The sequence below is a fragment of the Artemia franciscana genome, chromosome 5 (assembly GCF_032884065.1).
Source record: "Artemia franciscana chromosome 5, ASM3288406v1, whole genome shotgun sequence".
NCBI classification, from domain to species: domain Eukaryota; kingdom Metazoa; phylum Arthropoda; class Branchiopoda; order Anostraca; family Artemiidae; genus Artemia; species Artemia franciscana.
Window position 1 is genome coordinate 24,152,816 of NC_088867.1, and position 24,919 is coordinate 24,177,734.

The 24,919-nt window shown below is 35.4% G+C and overlaps 2 protein-coding genes across 3 annotated transcripts in view; one reads left to right on the top strand and one right to left on the bottom strand.

Moving 5' to 3' along the window:
- The window catches only part of LOC136027139 (14 kDa phosphohistidine phosphatase-like), a 146,179-nt gene that overhangs the window by 87,318 nt on the left and 33,942 nt on the right, over positions 1-24,919 (bottom strand). The gene's annotated exons all lie outside the window — the stretch shown is intronic.
- The window catches only part of LOC136027138 (phosrestin-2-like), a 107,027-nt gene that overhangs the window by 57,297 nt on the left and 24,811 nt on the right, over positions 1-24,919 (top strand). For both annotated transcript variants that reach the window (XM_065704104.1, XM_065704105.1), the window contains one exon: positions 23,517-23,770. In XM_065704104.1, coding sequence (XP_065560176.1) covers positions 23,517-23,770 — 254 coding nt within the window. The remainder of the gene's footprint in view (positions 1-23,516; positions 23,771-24,919) is intronic.

Consider the following 24,919-nt stretch of genomic DNA (forward strand, 5'->3'; position numbering starts at 1 on the left):
TTTTTCAGATATAACGAGCAATAAGAAAAAAATGTATTAGGGAAAAGTTTGTAGCTTGGAAAAAAAACAAAAAACAAAAAAAAAACAAAGAAAACTAGAAGCCAGCGAATCAGCTCAAATGTCAAATTGTCAAGTAGAGAGAAAATATTCTGGTTCAACCGGAGGCTCTATTCTATCCAGCTTGCACTTTATTCAGGAAATTTGGATCACTAGAAATTAATATGAAGAACTTGGGTCCCCTATTGTTCAACGGAAGTGCTTTTAAATTATCAGGCCTAGAAAAGACAACTTTTACATAAGAAACTGTAGAAATTTTAAACATTAGGATGAGGCGGGAAAATATAGCAAAACCTACAAAGCCCATCATTCAAATTAGTCAAACGGACCAATAATGCAATCTACGAGAATGTTATTTTTGTCAAAGTGCTTGGTTGTTGCAAGTTATTTATGGGGAGAAACTAAAGTAATCTACTACATTTCTGTTATTTTGTTTTGGTAATATGCTAATGTGCCCAAATTTGGTATATAATAGACAAAATTAGGTTAGAAAGTCAATCAGTATGAAAACATGGCCTCATTTTCCTTCGTGAAAGAATAAAACGATTAATTGGGTATAAAAGAGGTAGAAGTAGCTATTTGTACCTATGAGAAATTGCTCGTTATAGCCTACAATTTGCAATGCATTTAAAATTAAGACAGTGTATATACTTTCTAGGTGCCAAATTGCTGCAACTGAACCTCCTCTCCTCCAGAATATATAATATGTCTTCCAATCTCGTTTTATAGAAACACGGTAGAATTAGAAATTAAGTTAAGTTATGATTGCAGATGTTCTGCCGACATACTTCACTAGTCATAAACCTATGGCTCAGTGGGAATAACCCTGCCCGAAAGTGACTTTGTATTAGGTTATACAAGGACTTCTATCCAGCTCGTAGAAGGAAAATTGTTAATGCTGTTAAAATTTAGTTTAATTTACTAATTAAAAATTAATTATTCCCGGAAAAGGTCAAAACTATTGGTTCCTTTTTCTCGCTAAGATATGAGTTTTTGTAAACATATGTATTTATAGTTTTAATAGTAATTTAATTAATCGCTGCCAAATCTAACTGAGACTTCAAAGACGTAGCCATAGTGTGTGGGGATGAAAAATTGTAGCTCTTGCCGCAAGCGGATAGGACTACAGAGGTCCGATCAAGCAAGTACACGCTATACCACAACTTTGGCCTTTGATCTGGTTAGTTTCAGTTGAAAGAAATAAAATAAATCAGAATATGATTTGACGGTTACAGCCCCCTATGAATCAAACCACTAGCATTGCCTCAGCAAGGAGGGAATGGTCTGCATCTATTAATTGGCTGTTTATTTTCCCAGGGTGCTTTGCATAGAAGAGATGGTCGTAAGAACTTAGGGGAGAGCTGATTCGGTTGCAAATTGAAAATTCTGGTACTTGTGTCTTATAGCCACCACATTCAAGTTCTATCGAGATGTGAAATTCGGTTAATGCTTATGAAATAAAACAAATATGATGAAAATATAATACTTTATCAACAAAATTATGAAAACTACAACAAAGAATTATGGAAAGGGGCCGCCCAGACCACATTATATTAAATACGTAATCTAAACTCGTTCTAGGCGTTTAAACCCCAAGCGCTTACCCCCCCCCCCCACACGGAAAATACCCCCCCCCCCCGAGGGAAAAACGGAAAATACCTCCCTCTCGTGGAAAATAAAGCTTTCCAAATTTGAGAATTTCGTTTGAGTTTTTTTTTCCGTAGGCGAAGGAATTTTGGTACTTGTGTATTATACACCACTCACTCAAGTTTACGCTGTGTAACCCTCAAGAACAAACCGGTTTCTTTGTTAGTTTCTTTCAGCTTGGCATGAGACAAGACAAACACAAGTGACAAAATAGATGGGAAATATATAATTTGGGCTATATATTTGCACACAAGAAGGGGGAGGTAAAGTATTTGGACAGTTTGAAGTCGGAAAACAATTCTTACTTTATAATATGTAGAATAATTGTACCTAACACATTCTGCAGGCAGACCCGCTGTACTCCCCCTCCCTCCTAATGTGCAAGTATATAGCCCAATTTTGGTTCTAAAGTAGCGACAAAACTAACGAAGAAACCGATTTGCCCTCGAGTTTTTCACATTGTAAACTTGAGTGAGTGGCGTATAATATACAAGTACCGGAATTTTTCATGAACTTGTTTACTCTTTAAAAAGTAGATTTGAGAGAAAGAGCTAAACTTTAGCGTAAAGAGCGGGGCGTTGAAGAGGGAACAGCCCCTTTCATATACGAATTAATTTCTGTTCGTTTTAAGTTTTAATGTCGCTCCTTACTTTCATTTAAAAAAACTTGATTTTTTTATTTAATCTTGAAAAGACATGGGTGTTGTCAGCCATACTCCTTTTACACGGAAGGGGATTTCCATTTTGTTTTAAAAAACGATTTGAAATTAAGGTCTTTTTCAAAGGAAAGTATGTTAAGGAGAATTTTTCAGACGAATTTGTCCGCAAGAAATTTTACGGGGGAATTTTCAGCGAGAATGGAGTTTTTCAGAGGGAATTTCGTGGCGATGTGGTTATTTTGCATGGAAAGATACTTCAACTGGGAATTTTTAGTTTGGGGTGGGGTTTCATGGAGGGGGCCAGGTTTCCGGCATTATTTGAAAAATCATTAGAAATTAAAAAAAATTTTTCAACTAAAGTAAGGAGTAACGATAAAACATAAAACGAACAGAAATCATTCCGTACATGTGGGGGGGGGGGGCCTCTTCAGTACATTGCCCATTACTTCAAAGTTTGACTTGTCCCAAATCTTTAGAGAACACTTAAAATGTTTTCAGTAAAGTGCAAAATTACGTTCTCGTCTTGAGGAGTGTTAATTGTTGCTTGTTTTGAGTTTGAATCGGTTATTTATTGTTATTTCTGTTCTTTTTGGGTTTAATTCTTTTATTGGTGGTGATTTGTGGTAGTTTTACGCTTGGAAAATTATTAAAATTTATTTCTACTCATTTTCGACTTAACGAGGCTCTTTACTATTCTTTGGCAAACTCGTTTTGCAGAGGTTTTTTTTAATTAATTTCTGTTCATTTTTTACTGACACAGTATTTTTTATTGATAAACATATTTTACACCTTTCAGTTTTCTATTAGACTCCATAATTTTTACTTTGGAGATTATTTCACTTTATTTCTACTCATTTTTGGTTTGATGAGGGTCTTTACTTTTTTCCAAATAATTTGTTTCGTATGTTTCCCATGGAAAAATACTATCTGTAAGTGATTAAATAAAAAAACAAAAAGTTTTTCAATTGAGAGTAAGGAGCAACCTCAAACCTTAAAATGAACTGAAATTATTACGTATATGAAAGGGGTTTCCTCCTCCAGAGGACCTCGCTCTTTATGCTAAAGTTTTCCTTTGTTATCGAATTTTAGAACAAAGCTTATTGTTCTAACTAAACGGCCATTTTGTTTCAGGAATCGGTCTTAAAGAACTAGGACAAAAAGTCAAAACTTTAGCCTGAAGAGCAAGGTCTTGGGGAAGGGGCAGCCCGCTTCATATACGTAATAATTTCTGTTCGTTTTGACGTTGCTCCTTACTTTCAGTTGAAAAAACTTTTTTTTAATTTAATTTCTGATCGTTTTTAAATAAACTAATACTGGGAAATCCATGAAAAATTCCGGTACTTGTGTATTACACGGCACTCACTCAAGTTTACGATGTGTAAAACTCGGGAATAAACCAGTCTCTTCGTTACTTTAGAAACAAATTTGTGCAATATATTTGCACTTAGGGGGCGGGAGGTAAAGTATAGCAGGTCTGCATGCAAAATGTGTTAGGTACAATTAGTCTGCATATTATGAAGTAAGAATTGTTTTCTGACTTCAAACTGTCCAAATACCCCCCACCCACCCCTTAAGCGCAAATATATAGCCCAAATTACATAATTAGCATCTATTCTGTCAATTCCTTCCCCCTACAGAAAAGAAAAAAAACTCAAATAAAATTCTCAAATTTGGAAAGCCTTATTTTTTCACGGAGGGGGAGGTATTTTCCACTGGGGGTGTTTTCCGCAGGGGTATTTTCTGGGGGTTTATTTTCCAGGAGGGTATTGTCCAGGTTGGGGGTTAATTTCCGCGGGGGTATACGCCGGGAGGGGGGAACGCCGGTCAGCGCCTAAACAAACCTAACCTAACAAAAATACCAACTAAACATTTACTAAAATATAGCTACAGTGTAGTTTCCTACCGAGCCGAAGCTAATATTTTTCACATGAATGTTTTATAGTAGAAAAATCCGGTCCTGGGAAACAGCAAAAAGGCATTGTAATGCAGGTAGTATTAGTGAAGTAACCGAGACGACACAATTCCTTTTCCCGCACAGATTAAGTACAAAAAAGCTTTTAAAAATAAAAAATGTTTCCACTCTACCCCTTAGGTCCTCCGCTCTTTACGTTAAATTTTTAACATATAATAGATACTACTCACGCACTCAAGCATAAGAAAAGCTTCCATTATGTGTAACAATTATTTTCATTTTAGTTTAAAATGTCCCTCTTAACTTTCATTAAAAAAAACGTCACTTTTTCATTCATCCCAGGATAGTGCAATGAAGAAGTTAAAGTGAAAATCAAATATTCTAATGAGACTCGACAAAAACTAAGCACACTAAGCCAGTCTTCACACAAGCCTGTCAATACATAAATGTCACCCGAAACAAGCTTCCAACAATTACCAGAGGAAAACTATTATCTAGTACAAATTAACTAGTGGGAAAAACTACCGAAAAGAAACTCTTGTTTAATCAATAACAAACAACTTCCAAAAAAGAACGTCAAAAACAATTGCGCAAATATGAAAATCGGGAAAATGTTCTAGTTATTTATTCAAATTTACAGAAGAAGTTCTTGAAAATTGCATGTTTTTGTCCTTAAACAGGCTAATCATCGTAATTTTGACTGATTGTTTCCGAATAATCAAAGGAGAAAATGAGTTTTTCACTGTTTCGCATTACCATTTTATGTTATTCGAACAGTTCGTGGTAACGAGCTGTAGTAAAGAGCGACCCGGCTCAATAGTAAGCGAAACTTTAAAAAACAGAATTTTGATAACAATAGTTACATCAAAAGAATCGCATTTTGATGCCGATTTTAAATGTATAAGTTTCATCAAGTTAAGTCTTACCCATCAAAAGTTACGAGCCTGAGAAAATTTGCCTTGTTTTACAAAAAAGGAGAAACACCCCCTAAAAGTCATAGAATCTTAACGAAAATCACACCATCAGATTCAGCGTATCAAAGACCCCTACTATAGAAGTTTAAAGTTTGTATCAATAAAAATGTGGAATTTCGTATTTTTTTTCCATACGATAGATCACGGATGCGTGTTTGTTTTTTTTTCCAGGTGTGACCGTATCGACCCAGTGGTCCTAGAATGTCGCGAGAGGGCTCATTCTGAAAGAAATTAAAAGTTCTAGTTTCCTTTTTAAGTAACCAAAAAATTGGAGGGCACCTAGGCCCCCGCACGCATATTTTTCCCCAAAGTCACCGGATCAAAATTTTGAGATACACATTCTATTCAGCTTAGTCGTAAATCTAATAACTATGTCTTTGGGGACGATTTAATCCCCCACAGTCCCCTGGGGAGGGGCTACAAGTTACAAACTTTGACCATTGTTTACATATGGTAATGGTTAATATGAAGTGTACAGACGTTTTCAGGGGGACTTTCTCGCGTTGGGGTGGGGTTGGGTCGGGGGAGACGGTTACGTGGGAGGATCTTTCCATGGAGGAATTTATCACGAGGGGAAAAAATTTCCATGAAGGGGGCGCAGGATTTTCTAGCATTATTTAAAAAAATGAGAACATAAACAATTATGTTCTCATTTTTATGAGAACATAATTGTTCTCATAAAATTGTTCGAATTTCCAACCGGAAGTAATGAGCAACATTAAAACTTAACACGAGCATAAAATATTACGTATACTAGGGGGCTCGTCTCCTCCACAATACCTTGCTCTTTAAGCTAAAGTATTTTAGTAATTTCAACTATTTATTCTACGGCCTTTGTGATTCACGGGTCATTCTTAAAGATTTGGGACAAAATTTAAGCTTTGGTGACAAGAGCTAGGTATTGAAGAGGGGGTGAGCCCCCTCGTATATGTAAAAAAAAAACAATATAGAAGCTCTTTACGCAAGTTAATTTGTAAGGTACGAATGTTTATTACTAACAAAAACGTTCGTAAAAAAATCTAGTTGCATTTTTAAGTAGCCAAAATTGGAGGGCAACTAGGCCTCCTCCCACACCCCTTTTTTTTATCAAAATCATCCGATTAAAACTATGAGAAAGCCATTTAGCAAAAAAAAATAATATGCAAATTTCGTTTTTATTTATTCTTGTGCAGTGAACCAAAATCAAAACATGCATTAATTCAAAAACGTTCAGAAATTAAATATATAAAAAAACAAGTTTATTTAACTGCAAGTAAGGAGCGACATTAAAACTTAAAACGAACAGATATTATTTCGTATATGAAAGGGGTCGTCCCCTCCTCAACGCCTCACTCTTTACGCTAAAGTTTTCTTTTTTTGTTTTAACAAGTAGAGTTGTGACAGAGTTAAACTTTAGCGTAAAGAGCGGGGCGTCGAGGAGGGGACAACCCTTTCATGTACGGAATAATGTCTGTTCGTTTTAAGTTTTAATGTCACTCCTTACTTGCAGTTAAAAAAAACTTTTTTTTATTTAATATAAAACAAAATCGAACTGTTCGAGTTTTTTGAATAAAAACTAAGCACATGGAAATGAACGAACAGTTTTTTTTTTTTTTTTATTCTATCATTGTTTTGGGGAAAATATTGGTTCTGGAGTCCTTATTAATTAAAAAAAGGTGTTCTGATCAAAGTAAAGAGCAAGGTTGAATTTCAAAACGAACAAATATTACTGCCTCGCTATTTACGCACCATATTTTTGAATTTGTTTCAAACAAACTGGCTCGTGATATTGGTAGCTGGCCCTATCAAACAGTTCGTGGTAACGAACTGTAGTAAGGATCGACCTGGCTCAATAGTAACCAAAACTCTAAAAAACTGCTACATCAAATAGTAGCTATCAATATCCATTGCTATCAACAGCTACATCAAAAGAATCGTATTTTAATGCTGATTTTAAATATATAAGTTTCATCAAGTTTAGTCTTACCCATCAAAAGTTACGAGCATGAGAAAATTTGCCTTTTTAGGAAAATAGGGGGAAACACCCCCTAAAAATCGTAGGATCTTAACGAAAATGACATCATCAGATTCAGCGTATCAGAGAACCCTACTGTAGAAGTTTCAAGCTCCTATCTACAAAAATGTGGAATTTTGTATTTTTTGCCAGAAGACAAATCACGGGTGCGTGTTTATTTGTTTCTTGTTTTTTTTTTTTCCAGGGGTCATCATATCGACCAAGTGGTCCTAGAATGTCGCAAGAGGGTTCATTCTAACGGAAATTAAAAGTTCTAGTGCCATTTTTGAGTGACAAAAAAATTGGAGGCCATCTAGGCCCCCCCCACGCTTATTTTTTTCCCAAAGTCATAGGATCAAAATTTTGAGATAGCCATTTTGTTCAGCATAGTCGAAAACCATAATAACTATGTCTTTGGGGATGACTTACTCCCCCACAATCCCTGGGGGAGGGGCTGCAAGTTACAAACTTTGACCAGTGTTTACATATAGTAATGGTTATTGGGAAGTGTACAGACATTTTCAGGGGGATTTTATTTTGTTTGGGGGCGGGGCTGAGGAGAGGGGGCTATGTTGGAGGATCTTTCCTTGGAGGAATCTGTCATCAAGGAAGAAAAATTCAATGACAAGGGCGCAGGATCCTCTAGCATTACTATAAGAAAACAATGAAAAATAAACATGAAAACGTTTTTTCAAATGAAAGGAAGAAGTAGCATTGAAACTTAAAACGAACAGAGATTATTACGCATATGATGGGTTCTAAAAATACTTTAGCATAAAGAGCGAGGTATTTAGGAGGAGATAAACACCTTGCTCTTTATGCTAAAGTATTTTTAGTAATTTCAACTATTTATTCTACGGCATTTCTGATTCAGGGGTCATTCTTAAAGAATTGGGACAAAACTTAGGATTTAGTGTAAAGAGCGAGGTATTAACGAGGGTACAAACCCCCTCGCATACATAATAAAAATATAAGGTTATGAAAGTTTTTTACGTAAGTTAATTCTTAAGTTACGTATATTTTTTACTAATAAAAACGTTCGTTAAAAATTAAAAGTTCTAGTTGCCTTTTTAAGTAACCGAAAAATTGGAGGGCAACTAGGCCTCCTTCTCCACCCCTTATTTCTCAATATCGTCTGATCAAAACAAAGAGAAAGCCATTTAGCCAAAAAAAGAATTAATACATAAATTTCAGTTTAATAATTTATGTGCGGAGAGCCAAAACTAAACATGCATTAATTCAAAAACGTTCAGAAATTAAATAAAAAAAAAACTAATTTTTTTTAGCTGAAAGTAAGGAGCGACATTAAAACTTAAAACGAACAGAAATTAATCCGTATATGAAATGAGTTGTCCCCTCCGCAATCCCTCGCTCTTTACGCTAAAGTTTGACTCTTTGCCACAATCCTACTTTTTAAAACAATTAAAAGCTTTAGCGGAAAGAGCGAGGGATTGCGGAGGGGACAACTCATTTCATATACGGATTAATTTCTGTTCGTTTTAAGTTTTAATGTCGCTCCTTACTTTCAGCTAAAAAAAATTAGTTTTTTTTTTATTTAATACTTGTAGAATCCAATGCAAAAAAAAACACGAAAAGAAAAAGGAAAATCGTTAAGTGGCCTGTAGAAATAAAATAATACTTCATAAAGCTCTCAATAGTGTTCAACTGGCCCTGAAATCAATGAACTTTAAGACACAATCCGCTGTGCAAATGCTACTTGGCAGTTTTCATGGCCTAGTGAAATTTGTTGGCAGATTTTGTCTGAAAATACCATTCTTACATATAAAAATACTTTCTGCTCATAGAAAAGTTGTCAAAATACAAGTTCTGCTGCTAAAGTGTTGGCAGCTTTTGGAATTCTGTCGAGTTTTGCTACTGACAGCTTCAAAACTTTTTCCAAAACTGGAAACAATTTTTAACTATAAAAAAAACTCAAGAAAGCTTAGTTTTTAGTAAGGCGAGATAAAATAATAAACCTTCGATGCGGCTTTCTAATGTTTTTTTTTTTAACTATAAATCTACAAAAAGCACGCTGAAATGAGCTTAGCTTTGTACTGAGCCTTTTAACATTCCTCTGGGGATGGGGTGCCCGTAATAACCTAGTTTCTTTCCCTGCCTTGATTTTAAAAGTACTTTATTTGGAGCCGTCCCGGCAGAGTGGATTGGTGCGCTTAATTCAGGATCCTTTGTCTGAGAGGGCGCGGGTTCGAATCCCAGTGTACCCAATTGTTTAGTTTGGGACGGGGGTCAGCGGCGTGACTCTGTACGCTTAGCCAGAGTCGACCCAGCTCTAAATGGGTACCTGGAGAAATCTGGAGAAGGTAAACAGGAAGGGTGTGCGAAAGCACAGAATGGTTAGCCCCCAGCCCCCCATTGCAGTTCCTGGCTGAAGGGCCAAGAAACGGAGATGTATGAGCGGCTGCTAAAAATGCATATTTAAAACATTGCAAAATCACGCCAAAACTTAAACCCTGGACCCAACCACCCCCCACCCCTGTAGCCGACAAATCCGGGTGACGGAGCAAAAAGTCATATTCAATTTTCAACACGTTTCTTGATATAAGCCGTAGAAGTTGCTAAAGGAACTTAATTTTGGATGTAACTTCTTAATCTATAACTACAATAGTAAGTCCGATCGCTAAAATGCCAAGTGATTAAAATTGAAATAAAAATTTAAACAACAATTCAGACAATAGCTTGGTTGGTTACCACTTTATTTTTCCACTAGAAAACAGATCGTGGTAACGAACCGTAAAAAGGAGGGACTTGGGCCAATAGAAACTACAACTCTGTAAAAAAAAAACTTTTTGTCTCAATTAAAGAATACTGAAACACGGGGGGGCACTTAATTCGAATAGGAAGTTTTCTAAAGAGCAAAAACAACTTTATCAAAAAGAGCGAGGGGTAGAGGAGTGACCAGAACCTCTCACAATTCAGATAATTCCTGTTCGTTATGTTGTTAGTTATTCCTGTTCGTTATTTCATACTTTCTGTTGAAATAAACTTTTTTATTTAATTTCTTATTTGGTGGCATTACTTGTTTGCCAACAAAGAGCAAACAGTCATTGTGAACTATTACTGATGAACCCATCCCGCGTTCAATAAGCTTATTGCAATTATTGAGCAGCATTCAAAAGCACTTATTGAAGCCCATTCTATTTTACTATTTTCTTATTGTGCTTCATAGCTCAATAAACTGGAATTGGTATCTGTGGATTATATACGCTATACATATTTTTGGTGAGTTTCAAAGGTTCTTTGGGTTTGCAAGACAGTTTTTGCAAGAAATTGAGTTTGACAATTGATTGAAAATAAGCTCTGTTTAGCACGGGCCAGGTTATACTTTCGGGGTGAGTTTTCAAGCAGTGAGGATCCATTAGATTTTTTCTAAAAATTGACCGCAAAACCTCATTTGAGACGCCTTGGACAGCTATTACATTTTAAACTTTTATGATGGCTACAATTCCTCAACTACCCAGCATTGAAAACATCAAAATATATTGTTGACCATGTTACTTACGAAAACTTCTCTGTTCCAATAAAAAAAAAATTAAAAAAAATGTAACTCTCCAAAATTTCCATGTAACTCTCATTTCCAGATTTGTAACAGATGAACAACAAAAGCTTTTTCCAGTATAAGCAATTATTCTTTGGTGCAGAAACGTAACTAGGATATGATTTTCCCTTCATTTCAGATCACTCAATAAGATCTTCGAGGTGGAAAAGCACATATCCTTTATAAAATATAAACAATTACCCAACAGTTGGTACTGAAATCCAAAAAGGATCTCTTCCATCAGAAAGTATTGTTACGGCCCACTACTACCACCGCCCTAACAATCCCTACCCATAATTACACCTCAAATATAAACTAAAAAAACGGAAAATACAAGCCTGAGAAAGTATGCTTTATTTTCGAACATCCCTTAAAAGTCATAGAATCTTAATGAAAACCACAACATCAGATTCAGCGTATCAGAAAAATCTATTTTAGAGGTTTCAAGCTCCTATCTCCAAAAATGTGAAATTTTTTATTTTTGGCCAGAAGAAAGATCACGGAGGCGTGTTTTTTTTTTCGAGGGGTGATCATGTCGACCAGTGGTTCTAGAGCAACGGGAGAGCGACCATTCAAACGGATATCAAAAGTTGTAGTGTCCTTTTAAGTAATCAAAAACATTGGAGGGCAACTGGGCTTCACTCCACGTGTTTTCCCCAAAAAATTATCTGGTAAAAATTTTGAGAGCCGTTTTGTTCAGTATAGTTGAAAGATCAAATAATTATGTCATTAGATGTAAAATGACCCCCCCCCCCCAAAAAAAAAGTCCATGGAGAAAGGCCTGTAAGTTATGAGATTCGCCCATTGTTTACGTATAGTATTTGTTTTTGGGAAGTATACTGACTTTTTTCGGGGGAGGGGGGGGGGACTTGGTGTGGATTTCTATGGGTGAATCTTCCTTGGGAATGAAAATTTACTGGGGGTGAACATTCCAGGGGAAATTTCACACTGGTGGATTTGACAGAAGTACTGTAAGAAATTCTTTTTAATTTTGTTCCATTCTCTTGGCCAAATTTTTATGTGGAGATGTCCTGGGGTAATTATCCAGGGGCTTTTTCCGCGTGTTTTATTTTCTGGGATATAGTTCCCACGGAAGGGGATATTTCTGCAGTGATGAAGAAACTGATTAGAGATTAAAGTTATATTCAAATGAAAGAATGTTAAGGAGCACTTTTCAGGCTGAATCGTCGGCAAATAATTTTACAGGGAGGAGGGATTACCAGCAAGGATGAAACTGTCTGGATGGAGTTTAACGGAGAGTACACTTTATTTTGGATGAAATTTTCACGCAGGAGTTTTTCATGATGGGTAGAGATATATTTCATAGAGAGTGAGCCAGATTTACCGGCATTCTTTGATAAAACGAACAGAAATTATTCTATATACGAACGGTTGCCCCCTCCTCAGTACTTTACTCTTTATGCTAAACTTTGACTGTATACTAAAACTGAAACACGGGGGCCGTGTAATTACAATAGGAAGCTTTTTTTTTAATTGTTAACAGCTTTAGCATAAAGAGCAAGGTATTGAGGAGGAGGTAATTCTTCATTTACGGAACAAATTTCCCAAAATTCATATACAACTTTTGTTTTAATTTTTCATATACGGTGAGCCAAATTTGAACCTGCGCTAGTTGAAAAACGTTCAGAAATTAGATATTAAAACAAGTTTTTTTTTTTTTTACAGAAAGTACGGAGTGACATTAAAACTTAAAACGAGCAGAGATTATTGCATATATGAAAGGGGCTGTCCCCTAATCAACGCCTCGCTCCTTACGCAAAAGTTTTTATTGTTTTAAAAAGTAGAGTTCCAACAAAGAGTCAAAATTTAAACTCAAATAACAGTTACTAGCATTCAATCGGCTTTAAGAGAAATTTTTCTCAATAGAAAGTTTTGTTTCAAAACATATTTTAAACCTTCAATTACTTGGGGCTGTAGTTCGCTCATACTAGGATGCAGCTACTCCCAAGGCGAAGGCAGAATACAGATGGATGAAGAACACCAAAACCTTGCTAAAAGATGTAATATGACCTGATCAAACAGTTCGTGGTAACGAAATGCTTGACCCGGCTCAATAGTAACCGAAACTCTAAAAAAAACAGAATTTAGATACCAATAGTTACATAAAAAGAATTGCATTTTTATTCTTATTTTGAATATGTAAGTTTCATCATGTTTAGTCTTACCAATCAAAAGTTACGAGCCAAGAAAATAGGGGGAAACACACCCTAAAAGTCATGGAATCTTAACGAAAATCACACCATAAAATCCAGCGTATAAGGGAACCCTACTGTAGAAGTTTCAAGCTCCTATTTACAAAAATTTGGAATTTTGGATCTTTTGCTAGAAGACAGATGACGGATGCGTGTTTGTTTTTTGTCAGGGGTTACCGTATCGACCCAGTAGTCCTGGAATGTCGAAAGAGGGCTCATTCTAACGGAAATTAAAATTGCTAGTACATTTTTTGAGTGACCAAAAATTGGACGGTCACCTAGGCCCCTCCCAGGCTCACTTTTTCCAAAAGTCAACGAATCAAAATTTTAAGATAGCCATTTTGCTCAGCATAGTCAAAAAACCTAATAACTATGTCTTTGGGAATTACTCAATACCCCAGAGTCCCCGGGGGAGGGGCTGCAAGTTACAAACTTTGACCATTGTTTACATATAGTAATGGTTATTGGGAAGTGTATAGACATTTTTAGGGAAATTTTTTCGCGTTGAGTGGAGGGGTCGGGGAGAGGAAGTTACGTTGGAGTATCTTTCCATGGACAATTTTATCATGAGGGAAGAGAATTTCCATGAAGGGGGCGCAGGATTTTCTAGCATTATTTAAAAAAAAAACAATGAGAAAATAAATAAATAGAAGTTTTTTCAACTGGAAGTAAGGAGCAGCATTAAAACTTAAAACGAACAGAAATTATTGCGTATATAAGGGGGTTCGTCTCCTTCTCAATACCTCACTCTTTACGCTAAAGTATTTTTTAGTAATTTCAACTATTTATTCTATGGCCTTTGTGATTCAGGGGTCATTCTTACAGAATTGGGACAAAATTCAAGCTTTAGTGTAAATAACGAGTTATTGACGAGGGTGCGAGCCCCATCATATACTTAATAAAAATATACAAATATAGAAGTTCGCTATGTAAGTTAATTCGTAAGTTACGTATATTTTTTAGTAATAAAAATATTCGTAAAAAAGTTCTAGTTGCCTTTTTAAGTAACCAAAAATATGAGGGCAACTAGGCCTCTTCCCCCGCCCCTTTTTTTATCAAAATCGCCCCATCAAAACTCTGAGAAAGCCTCAATACCTCACTCAATACTTCTCCTCCTCAATACCTCACTCTTTACGCTAAAGTAGTTTTTAGTAATTTCAACTATTTATTCTACGGCCTTTGTAATTCAGGGGTCATTCTAAAAGAGTTTGGACAAAATTCAAGCTTTAGTGTAAAGAGCGAGGTATTGACGAGGGGGCGAGCCCCCTCATATACGTAATAAAAATATACAAATATAGAAGTTCGTTACGTAAATTAATTCGTAAGTTACGTATATTTATTAGTAATAAAAACATTTGTAAAAAAACAAAAAAGTTCTAGTTGCCATTTTAAGTTACCAAAAATATGAGGGCAACTAGCCTCTTCCCCCACCCCCTTTTATCAAAATCGTCCCATCAAAACTATGAAAAAGCCATTTAGCCCAAAAAAATTAATATACACATTTCGTTTTAATTATTCATGTGCGGTGAACCAAAATCAAAACATACATCAATTCAAAAACGTCCAGAAATTAAATATAAAAAAACGAGTTTTTTTTTAACTGCAAGTAAGGATCGACATTAAAACTTAAAACGAACAGAAATTGTCCCGTATATGAAAGGGATTGTCCCCTCCTCAACGCTTCGCTCTTTACGCTAAAGTTTTTTATTGCTTTAAAAAGTAGAGTTTTGAGAAAGAGTCAAACTTTAGTGTAAATAGCGGGGCGTTGAGGAGGGGACAACCTCTTTCATATACAGAATAATTTCTGTTCGTTTTAAGCTTTAATGTCACTCCTTACTTGCAGTTAAAAAACCTTTTTCTTTATTTAATCATAATCAGAAGATATATCCAATCCAAAAAATCCAATAACTACGAATAAAAATAAACATGTACTTAATGTTTTAAGTACAGGAGGAAGTAAAACACTAGTCGATTTGACTTTTTAATTAAAAACCATTTTTAAAAAAGTCACTTTTTAAAGAAAACAAGAGCGATATGAAAACCTTAAACAGAGCATAAGTAAAGTCTTATACCATGTCAAACTTACAAAGGACTGAAAAAAAAAGAATAATCAAGGCAAAGTTTAAAATAACATATTAACCTAGACTAATAGAACTTTAAATAACTAATTAAGTTCAATTAAAAAAAAGTTTCCTAGGGTGGAACTAAGGTAGATAGTCATAGAACTAATTAAATTCTGCGAAATTTATGGTTCTGTAACGCTTGTTACTTATCTTTGAGAAAATTGTTTTGGAAAATGTTTTTTAAGTTTTTTACGTAAAAAAAAACTAAAATGTTCAATTCTGATTTTTATTTTAGAAAAAATTTAACATTCAGTAAAATCATAAACCATCAATATTTTTGTGTGATATTTTTAGTAGTATTTTATCATGAAATTCAGGGTGGGTGTCGAAGAGGATTTTTAATCATACCATTGAGAATCTGAAACTCTTTGGACTTCTAATGCGGATAAAACCATTGAAAACTTATCTTTGGAGATAGAACTTTTATTGGGCAAATAAAATCTTTCTTTTTTTGCAACTGTTAATATCTTTCAACAAAGCAAGTATAGTTCATTCAGTTCTGCTTTGTTGTCTTTCAGCAAAAATGAGCTATTGTGTTTTACAAAATGACTTTCATTTTCTAATGACAGCTTCTTTGAATAAAATCATTGAAGGTTCACAGAAAACAATTTTGGTGGGGGGGTGCTACCCTCCTCGAAACCCCGCTTTTTATGCTGATGTTTTTTAGTTCTTCTAAAAAAAGCGTAAAGAGCGAGGTACTGAAGAGAGGGCAGCTCCCCTTATAACGAAATCATTTCTATTCGGTTTAAGTTTCAATGTTGCTTCTTAGCTTCAGTTGAAAAAACTTGTTTTTTATTTAATTTCTGACCGTTTTTCAATTAGGGACCTGGAAATACGCCTCCCCACCTTGGAAAATCAGAAATAACAATATTGAAGCAAACTGTCACTACCTCACTGGCAACAAAACACTGATGCTGTGTTCAACAGAAATTATTGACATAGGAAAGTTACTAAACAACACAGAAACGTCAGTTAAATAACGTTTATAAGCAGGATAATATTCCAAAGCGCTCAAATTACAAAGGAGCAAAACAAAACAAAAGAATAGCCAAACGAAATTTGTTTTGCTATGCTGTAACTGTAAGATTGCTGTTGCTGTCGTAAAAAGAAGATGCTCGGCTTTCGCCCTCTCCGCCACGAAAAAATAAAAATACATTATGTAGAAAAATATAAATATATAATAAAAATATATAATGTAGAAGCAACAATACCGCCATGTTTATTATTCTTTAATTTTGTTTGGGGGAGGGGATTTTCATATATGAAACAATTTCTGATTGTTTCTACTTTTAATCTTGCTCCTTACTTTAAGTTTTTTTTTAATATATGACGGATTTTTAAATATTGCCAGAACATCCTCTCCCCCCACGTAAAATTTGTCCTGAAAAATTATCCCAGAAACTTTCCTCCCCACGGAAATCTCCCCCCGTGGAAAATCCCCCTAAAAAATTTCGTATATTTCTCAATAGCAAACACTGTATGTGAACAATGGCAAAATTGCGCAACTTACAGCCGTTTCTCCAAGAACTATGGCTCGGATTATGGGGGCCATTTCATCCCCAAAGGCATACTTATCAGACATTTGAACTATGCTGAATCAGATGGTTATCTAAAAATTTCCGATTGACTTTGGAGAAAAAGGAGCGTGGCCCTCCAATCTGTTTGGTCACTTAAAAAAGGGCACTAGAACTTTTGATTACGGATCAAATGAGCCCTCTATCGACCTTCTAGGATCATTGGCTCCATACGATCAACCCTTGGAAAAGCAAAAAGACAACAAAAAAACAAACAAAACAAACATGCATCCGTAATCTTTCTTCTGCCAAAAAATGAGAAATTCCGCATTTTGTATATAGGAGCTTGAAACCTCTACAACAGTGTTCTCCGATAAATTGAATCTGATGGTGTGAATTTCATTAAAATCACTTGAGTTTTTGTGTTGTTTCCCGTCTTTTTCGAAAATTGGGCAAATTTTCCCAGGCTCGTAACTTTTAATGGGTGCTATTAAACTGAATGAACCATACAAACTTGGAATCAATCAAAATGAAATGACATCATTTTTATACAATCCTAAAAAGGGTTTCTGCCAGATTTGCCTCTCACTCACTCGAACTATCTCCCTTGGCTTTTTCTACAATTAGCCATGGCTTGATGCCTGCAACTACTTGATTTTAATTTACGTCACTTAAGTTTTTGTGTGTTTTCCCGCCTTTTTCATGTAATATCCTGAAACTGATAGTAAGCTAATATTTTCATTAAGACCCCTCGCGTTTTCATTAAGATCCATCAAAACTCAATTGTTTTATGTATCTATTGTTACAAAACTCTATTTTTAAGAGTTTTGGTTACTACTGAGCTGCGTCGCTCCATACTTACAGTTCGTTACCACGAACTCTTTGGAAACTTATTTGTGAACAATGGCCAATTTGCATAGTTCGAGATCCGTACCAATGAGGATGCGTGATTCATGTCATCGCCAGTGTCATGTTAATTGGACAATCCTGAGGAAAGCACTACCAATAAATTTGAATCTGATATATGTGAAGGTCAGAGGGTCCCTGGGAATAAAAAAAAAAGGCAGCATTCTTCCAATCGCTTTCGGGTCTTAAAACTGGCACTAGAACTATATCAATCGAATGAGTACCCTTTAAATTTTATGCTGCCACTCTTTCTGCACAAAGTGACATGGAGGCAGAGGGGAGAGGGCGGATAAATAATACTTACAATCAACGCTTATGCGTGGACTATGATTATAACAAATAAGGGACACAGTCTGCTGCTGCATACCATTATCAGATGATGGTAATAACGGAAAAAAGATTAAAGAAGAAAAAAGTTAAATAACTAATAGGATATTTTAATAGGCATTTATCATTCATAGTAAAGAAATAACAGAACTTGTTTAAACTGTTCGATAGCAAAAATAAGTAATGATTACTAATGATAATTTAGTTCCGGAGAGCATCAAGATCTTTCAAATGTTGTTTGTTTGTCTTGGTCTTTTCTTAGACATAATGTCTCTTTAATTTCGATTATTTGGGACAGACATTCACCGCATGGATAGGCAAGGGCTAGTGGACTTGTTCAAGTTGTTATCCAAATCCGTGTCGGAGTTCTGGAAACTACCTTGAGCTTTCAAATGTTGTTTGTTTTTATTGGCTTTTTCTTAGACATAGCGTCCCTTTAATTTCGATTGTTGGAGACACACATTCGCAGTATGTATAGGCGAGGACTTATAATTTTTAAGATTGATCCAGTTCAAGCCTCATATTTGGGGCGATGAGGATAGGTATGAGGATGGATCGAATTCCTATCTTCTGGCAACGCAACCTTCATATTTTCTGTTCAAAGCATCCGACGACAGGAAAGAGCACATAGAGTTTCTTTTGACTACAATTTCCCTTCGCCTAATAAGATCTCTAAGTTAGTAAAAATAGAATGTATTTTCATTAATTATTGCTTTACTAAGTTACGGTTTTGTAATAACTGCCACGTGCAAACATGTCCGACAGAGGGGGGAGTATTAGAACAATTTCCCAGGGAAAAGGTTTGAAATTGAGAAAAAAATATATTTTACGACATTATTTTCGCCAGATGTGGCTGCACATATTCCGCATAATCAACCCCACCCAAGCCCGGTCAAAGGAGAAAGGGTGGGCAACGAACTAACAATTCGTTCAAGGGAACCATTTTGTTCAGCATAGTTCAAAGGTCCAATAACGTTATAGATGCAGCTATACCTTAGACAACATGGTGATTTTGAACCAAGACCACAAATGGGAAACAAACAGTGTGGTAGCAAAAGATTAGCCTTTTTTTTATTCCCGATCCAGTATTATTTCAAAATGTAATTTTCACCTCCCTGGAAATCCATCAATAGGCCAGGTAATGCCTAATACTATATATTTATATTTTTCTTTTTTCTGATAGGCATTATTTTACAGTGAAAACCAATGGTATTAGCCAAGAATTGGGGCTATTGAGAAAAAGACATGTTATATTGAAGGAGCTTCTTCTATGCTTTATTCCCCCCCCCCTTCTTGTGTGGAATTATACAGTCCAACTTATATATTTCTTGTGTATTTTCTGTTTCTTTATTTTGTCATCATTGATTCAATTTATGGGTGCACAGTAAAAACAAGAGTGACACATGGCAAAATGCATGGGACGTAAGGGCATAGTTGAAGTTAAATGATTTTTTCCAAAATTTATTTAGTTAGTTTAACCTTGACCAATTTTCAACTATGTCATGATACCAGCTTGAGAAAATTAACCCTTGTGGTTGAATATTTTAAAAGCAGTTTATGTGATCAAACAATCAACACAAAATGAAGAAATATGTCACATAAAAGGATATTACAATCCTTGACTGTAAAAAAGAAAGAAAAACAACTAAAGGTGCATAGGAAATTGAAAAATTCAAGAACAAAAAGTTACCGTAATTTACATTATCAACACAGTGAAAAATAATTTATTATTTCTTGATGGGTTAGTTTTGCCTTGTGGTCTTCAAAAATCGTGTACCCCATTTTGTGTTTCATGGATTTCTCGGCATTATTTCAAAAATGATGGGAAACTAAATAAAAAACAAAACAAGTTTTTCAACTGAAAGTAAGGAGCTACTTTAAAACCTAAAACAAACAGAAATCACCCCATAGGTGAAAGGGGCTGTCCCTTCCCAAAACCTCGCTCTTTACACAAAAGTTTTTCATTATTTAGAAAGCAGAGTTGTGACAGAGTCAAACTTTAGCGTAAACAGGTACGACAGATGGGGCTGGTTGCCCTCCAATAACTCTCCGTCTATAAAAGAACACTAGAACTCTAAATTTACAATCGTTCTGTTTCTTCCCAATCTATAACAACCAACCATTCTATACAAGTACTCCCCCCCCCAAAAAAAAAAGAAAAAAAAGAGACTTAGAACTCTTTCCTACGTAAATATTACTGCGTGAAAAATCATTCCACATTAATATGAAAAGTCATTAAAATTTCAATGCTACTGTCCCAAACCAAAAAACAAAGAACATAGATTTTATAGACTGACGTTGAATTTCTGAATAAGTTGTTAATTAAGGGCTTCCGAACTTGTCAGTGTAAAACCGAAAACAACTGGGAATTACTAATGATAAAAATAAACTATAAACGAACATTCATTAAAAATGAATAACTACGCAAAATTTAAAATAAAAACATTTATGAGCTTATTTCATTAAAATTACCCCCTCCCCTTGTTTACAGTAATTTGCATTAGTTTTAAGTTATGCTTCGGTGCTCATTTTCATTTATGCTCGTCCTAAGTTTGCCTTCTTTATTCATAGCCAATGCTGCTTATTTTAGGTTGGATACTTCCTGCAATTTAATATAGGCCTATGGTCGTCTTAAGTTTTGAGTTCGATTTTAAGTTTTCATGGGAAATTAGATTTTCAAATTTAATTTTAGTCAAAGGATAGGGTAGGCACAATTTAGGTTGGTGACGCGCTGTCAGGTGAACCATATTTATTAAATACTTCACAGTAATGAACTGTAAGTAATGAGCGACATGGCCCAATAGTAACAGAAACTCTAAAAAACAGAATTTTAATATCAATAGATATACCAAAAGAATTGGCTCATTATGCTGATTCCAAATATATAATATACATTAAGTTTAGTATTACCCATCAAAGGTTACGAGCCTGAGAAAATTTGGCAGATTTTCGAAAAAGGGGAAAACAACCCCTAGAAGGGAAAAAATCTTAATGAAAATCATACCATCAGATTAAGCGTATCAGACAACCCACTATAGAGGTTCTAAGCTCCTACCTAAGAAAAAGTGGAACTTTGTATTCTTGTTTTACCAGAAGAAAGATCATGGATGCGTGTTTATTTGTTTTTTGTTTGTTTTTCCCAGGGGTGATCATATCGAACCAATGGTCCGCGAGTAGCTCATTCGAGCAGAAATCAAAAGTTCTAGTTCACTTAGTTCACTTTTTGAGTGACCAAAAACATTGGAGGGCAACTAGCCCCCCTTCCACGCCCTTTTCTAGGAGATTTTCTGGGGATGGATTTTCTACGGAGAGAATTTACCAATGGGATGGAAGTTTCCCGGGGTGAACTTTCCAGGGAAATTTTACACGGTAGAAATTTGCCAGAATTCGTGTACGAGATTCGTTTTATTTGTTTTACTTATTCGTTTGCTATCCCATCTTACATGTGGAGATGCGAAATTGGAATTCTCTGAGGGATTTCCGGCGGAAGAATTTTACGTGGGAGAAACTTTCTATGCAGGAATTTTTCATGGCGGGAGGAAGCTATTTTATTTTATTTATTTAATCGCCTTTCTGCTGTTCAAGCAGTTTGTGGTAACGAACTGTAGTAAGGAGCGACCCGGCTCAATAGTAACCAAAACTCTAAAAAATTGAAATTTCAATAGCTGCATCAAAAGAATCGCATTTTAATGCTGATTTTAAATATATAAGTTTCATCAAGTTTAGTCTTACCCATCAAAATTTACGAGCCTGAGAAAATTTGCCTTATTTAGGAAAATAGGGGGAAACACCCCCTAAAAGTCGTAGGATCTTAACGAAAATGACACCATCAGATTCAGCGTATCAAAGAACCCTACTGTAGAAGTTTCAAGCTCCTATCTACAAAAATGTGGAATTTTGTATTTTTTGCCAGAAGACAAATCACGGGTGCATGTTTATTATTTTTTTTTTTTTTTTTTTTTTTCCCAGGGGTCATCGTATCGACCAAGTGGTTCTAGAATTTCGCAAGAGGGCTCATGCTAACGGAAATGAAAAGTTCTAGTGCCTTTTTTAAGTGACCAAAAAAATTGGAGGCCATCTAGGCCCCCTCCCATGCTCATTTTTTCCCCAAAGTCAACGGATCAAAATTTTGAGATAGCCATTTTGTTCAACATAGTCGAAAACCATAATAACTATGTCTTTGGGGATGACTTACTCCCCCACAATCCCTGGGGGAGGGGCTGCAAGTTACAAACTTTGACCAGTGATTACATATAGTAATGGTTATTGGGAAGTGTACAGACATTTTCAGGGGGATTTTATTTTGTTTGGGGGTGGGGCTGAGGAGAGGGGGCTATGTTGGAGGATCTTTCCTTGGAGGAATCTGTCATGGAGGAAGAAAAATTCAATGACAAGGGCGCAGGATTCTCTAGCATTACTATAAGAAAACAATGAAAAATAAATATGAAAACGTTTTTTCAAATGAAAGGAAGAAGTAGCATTGAAACTTAAAACGAACAGAGATTATTACGCATATGAGGGGTTCTAAAAATACTTTAGCATAAAGAGCGAGGTATTTAGGAGGAGATAAATACCTTGCTCTTTATGCTAAAGTATTTTTAGTAATTTCAACTATTTATTCTACGGCGTTTCTGATTCAGGGGTCATTCTTAAAGAATTGGGACAAAACTTAGGATTTAGTGTAAAGAGCGAGGTATTAACGAGGGTACAAACCCCCTCGTATACATAATAAAAATATAAGGTTATGAAAGTTTGTTACGTAAGTTAATTCTTAAGTTACGTATATTTTTTACTAATAAAAACGTTCGTTAAAAATTAAAAGTTCTAGTTGCCTTTTTAAGTAACCGAAAAATTGGAGGGCAACTAGGCCTCCTTCTCCACCCCTTATTTCTCAATATCTTCTGATCAAAACTAAGAGAAAGCCATTTAGCCAAAAAAAGAATTAATATACAAATTTCATTTTAATAATTTATGTGCGGAGAGCCAAAACCAAACATGCATTAATTCAAAAACGTTCAGAAATTAAATAAAAAAAAAACTATTATTTTTTTAGCTGAAAGTAAGGAGCGACATTAAAACTTAAAACAAACAGAAATTACTCCGTATAAGAAATGAGTTGTCCCCTCTGCAATCCCTCGCTCTTTACGCTAAAGCTTTTAATTGTTTTAAAGAGTAGAATTGTGGCAAAGAGTCAAACTTTAGCGTAAAGAGCGAGGGATTGCGGAGGGGACAACTCATTTCATATACGGAGTAATTTCTGTTCGTTTTAAGTTTTAATGTCGCTCCTTACTTTCAGCTAAAAAAATTAGTTTTTTTTTATTTAATCACTTGAGAGAATGACTCCTCGTTTGAAGGTTAGTTTTTGACGTTTGTCTTTTGTTAGCGTTTCCTAGATTTTTGTTCTTTTTTACTGATTATTATTATTATTATTATTAGGGGTGGACCTACTAATTAGTGGATCGAGAGTCAGGCCTTCAAGGCCCATTGCCTCTAACTGATGGTCATTACCTCTTTTACTGTTGATGGATGAGCGGAATTCACGGCCGAAATATTTGCACTTTTCCTTGTCTTCACTGGCAGTGAGTTTTCCTCGTTTCGTTATCCGATATTTCGCTTATCCTCTATTCTTCTTGCAGAAGATTTCCGTGACGAAAATCTGTTACGACAAAATATGGTCAAGATGAACATCCGAGTAACACAAGAAGTTCCACGATTTATATTTGAAAAATCTCAGCCAACAGAAACAATTTGTAAAAACCTTCAGATCCTTACCGAAGGAAAATTGTTTGTCACAGCATCACTAGACAAGTGGACATACAAGCCAAAAGAAAAGATTGTTTTATCACTGGACATCGATAACACCTCAGAGAAGTCTATTAAAAAAATAAAAGTAAGTGCCGCTTAACCAGCAGTGTTCCAGATTGAAATGTTTAGCAGATTTCGTTATATTGACGGACATAATCACTAGTTCCCCTCAAATTTAATTTCAGAACCCACCAAGTAAGGAATTTCTGCAGTAAGATGGACAAAACTTTACTCAATATAGTTGGTAAGTGTCTATAAATCTAGAGAAAACTCGTCTATAGAAAACCATATCAAAGGTGAAAAACCTACTAACCAGTCCGGCTAGCTCAGAAGGTAGGCCGTTAGACACTTGATTTCTGGGCCGCAGGTTACCCTTTTTTTCCGTTGGCTATTACTTTTCGCGGGAAAATATGCACTTCTACAGCTAAAAATCAATAGTTAGACTATCCTTCATTACAGGTGTATAAAGACCTCGATTAAATGGGGTAAGGATGATTTCTATTTGTAAACGAGCATTTTTTAAGTTATTGTTTTTGGTGAATCTACCCTGTTTTGTTTCATGACTGGGGATTAACTTAAAACTTCCGTGGGTGGCTTTGTTTGAGTGGAGGAGAGGGCAATACGACACCAAACTTTGTGTTGGCAGAGGTTCAAGAAATTTTCCTCCAATCCTCACGAAAAAACATGTGCTGTGTTTTTTTTTTCTTTTTACTGCCTGTCATCAGATAGGGTTCGCTGCTATTATCCGTGTATTTAAGCACAAAGTATCCTCTTTTCCATGCCTAAGGTCCCTAGGAAACGCTCTATAATCTTCTTAAAGCCCTGATTATGCATGTCTATGATCATAATCCCTGTGCACAAAGTTTCAACCATCATTACAGACCGAAAGAGCAAACTTTATTGATAAACGGCCGTCGCAAGCTAATGAAGCCGAACTGTTCCAGACCTGACAACACAAATATTAAAACATAAGAATAAAGCGAGCAGAATGGACGAAACAATAAAAGAAATGAGTTAAAACCACAAGCGGCAATAAAAGACAAGTGACCATATAAGAAAACAAAAAGAGGCAGGAACAATATTGCTTCCAGGAAACATGTGGATTTTCCTATTTATATCATTTGTCAAAATATTCCGTAATAAAAAAAAGAATGCTGGAACTCATTCGGTCCATCAATGTCAATGTTTTGACTACAGTAAAGAGCCGTGTGCTGTCGATGTTGTTTTAGTTATT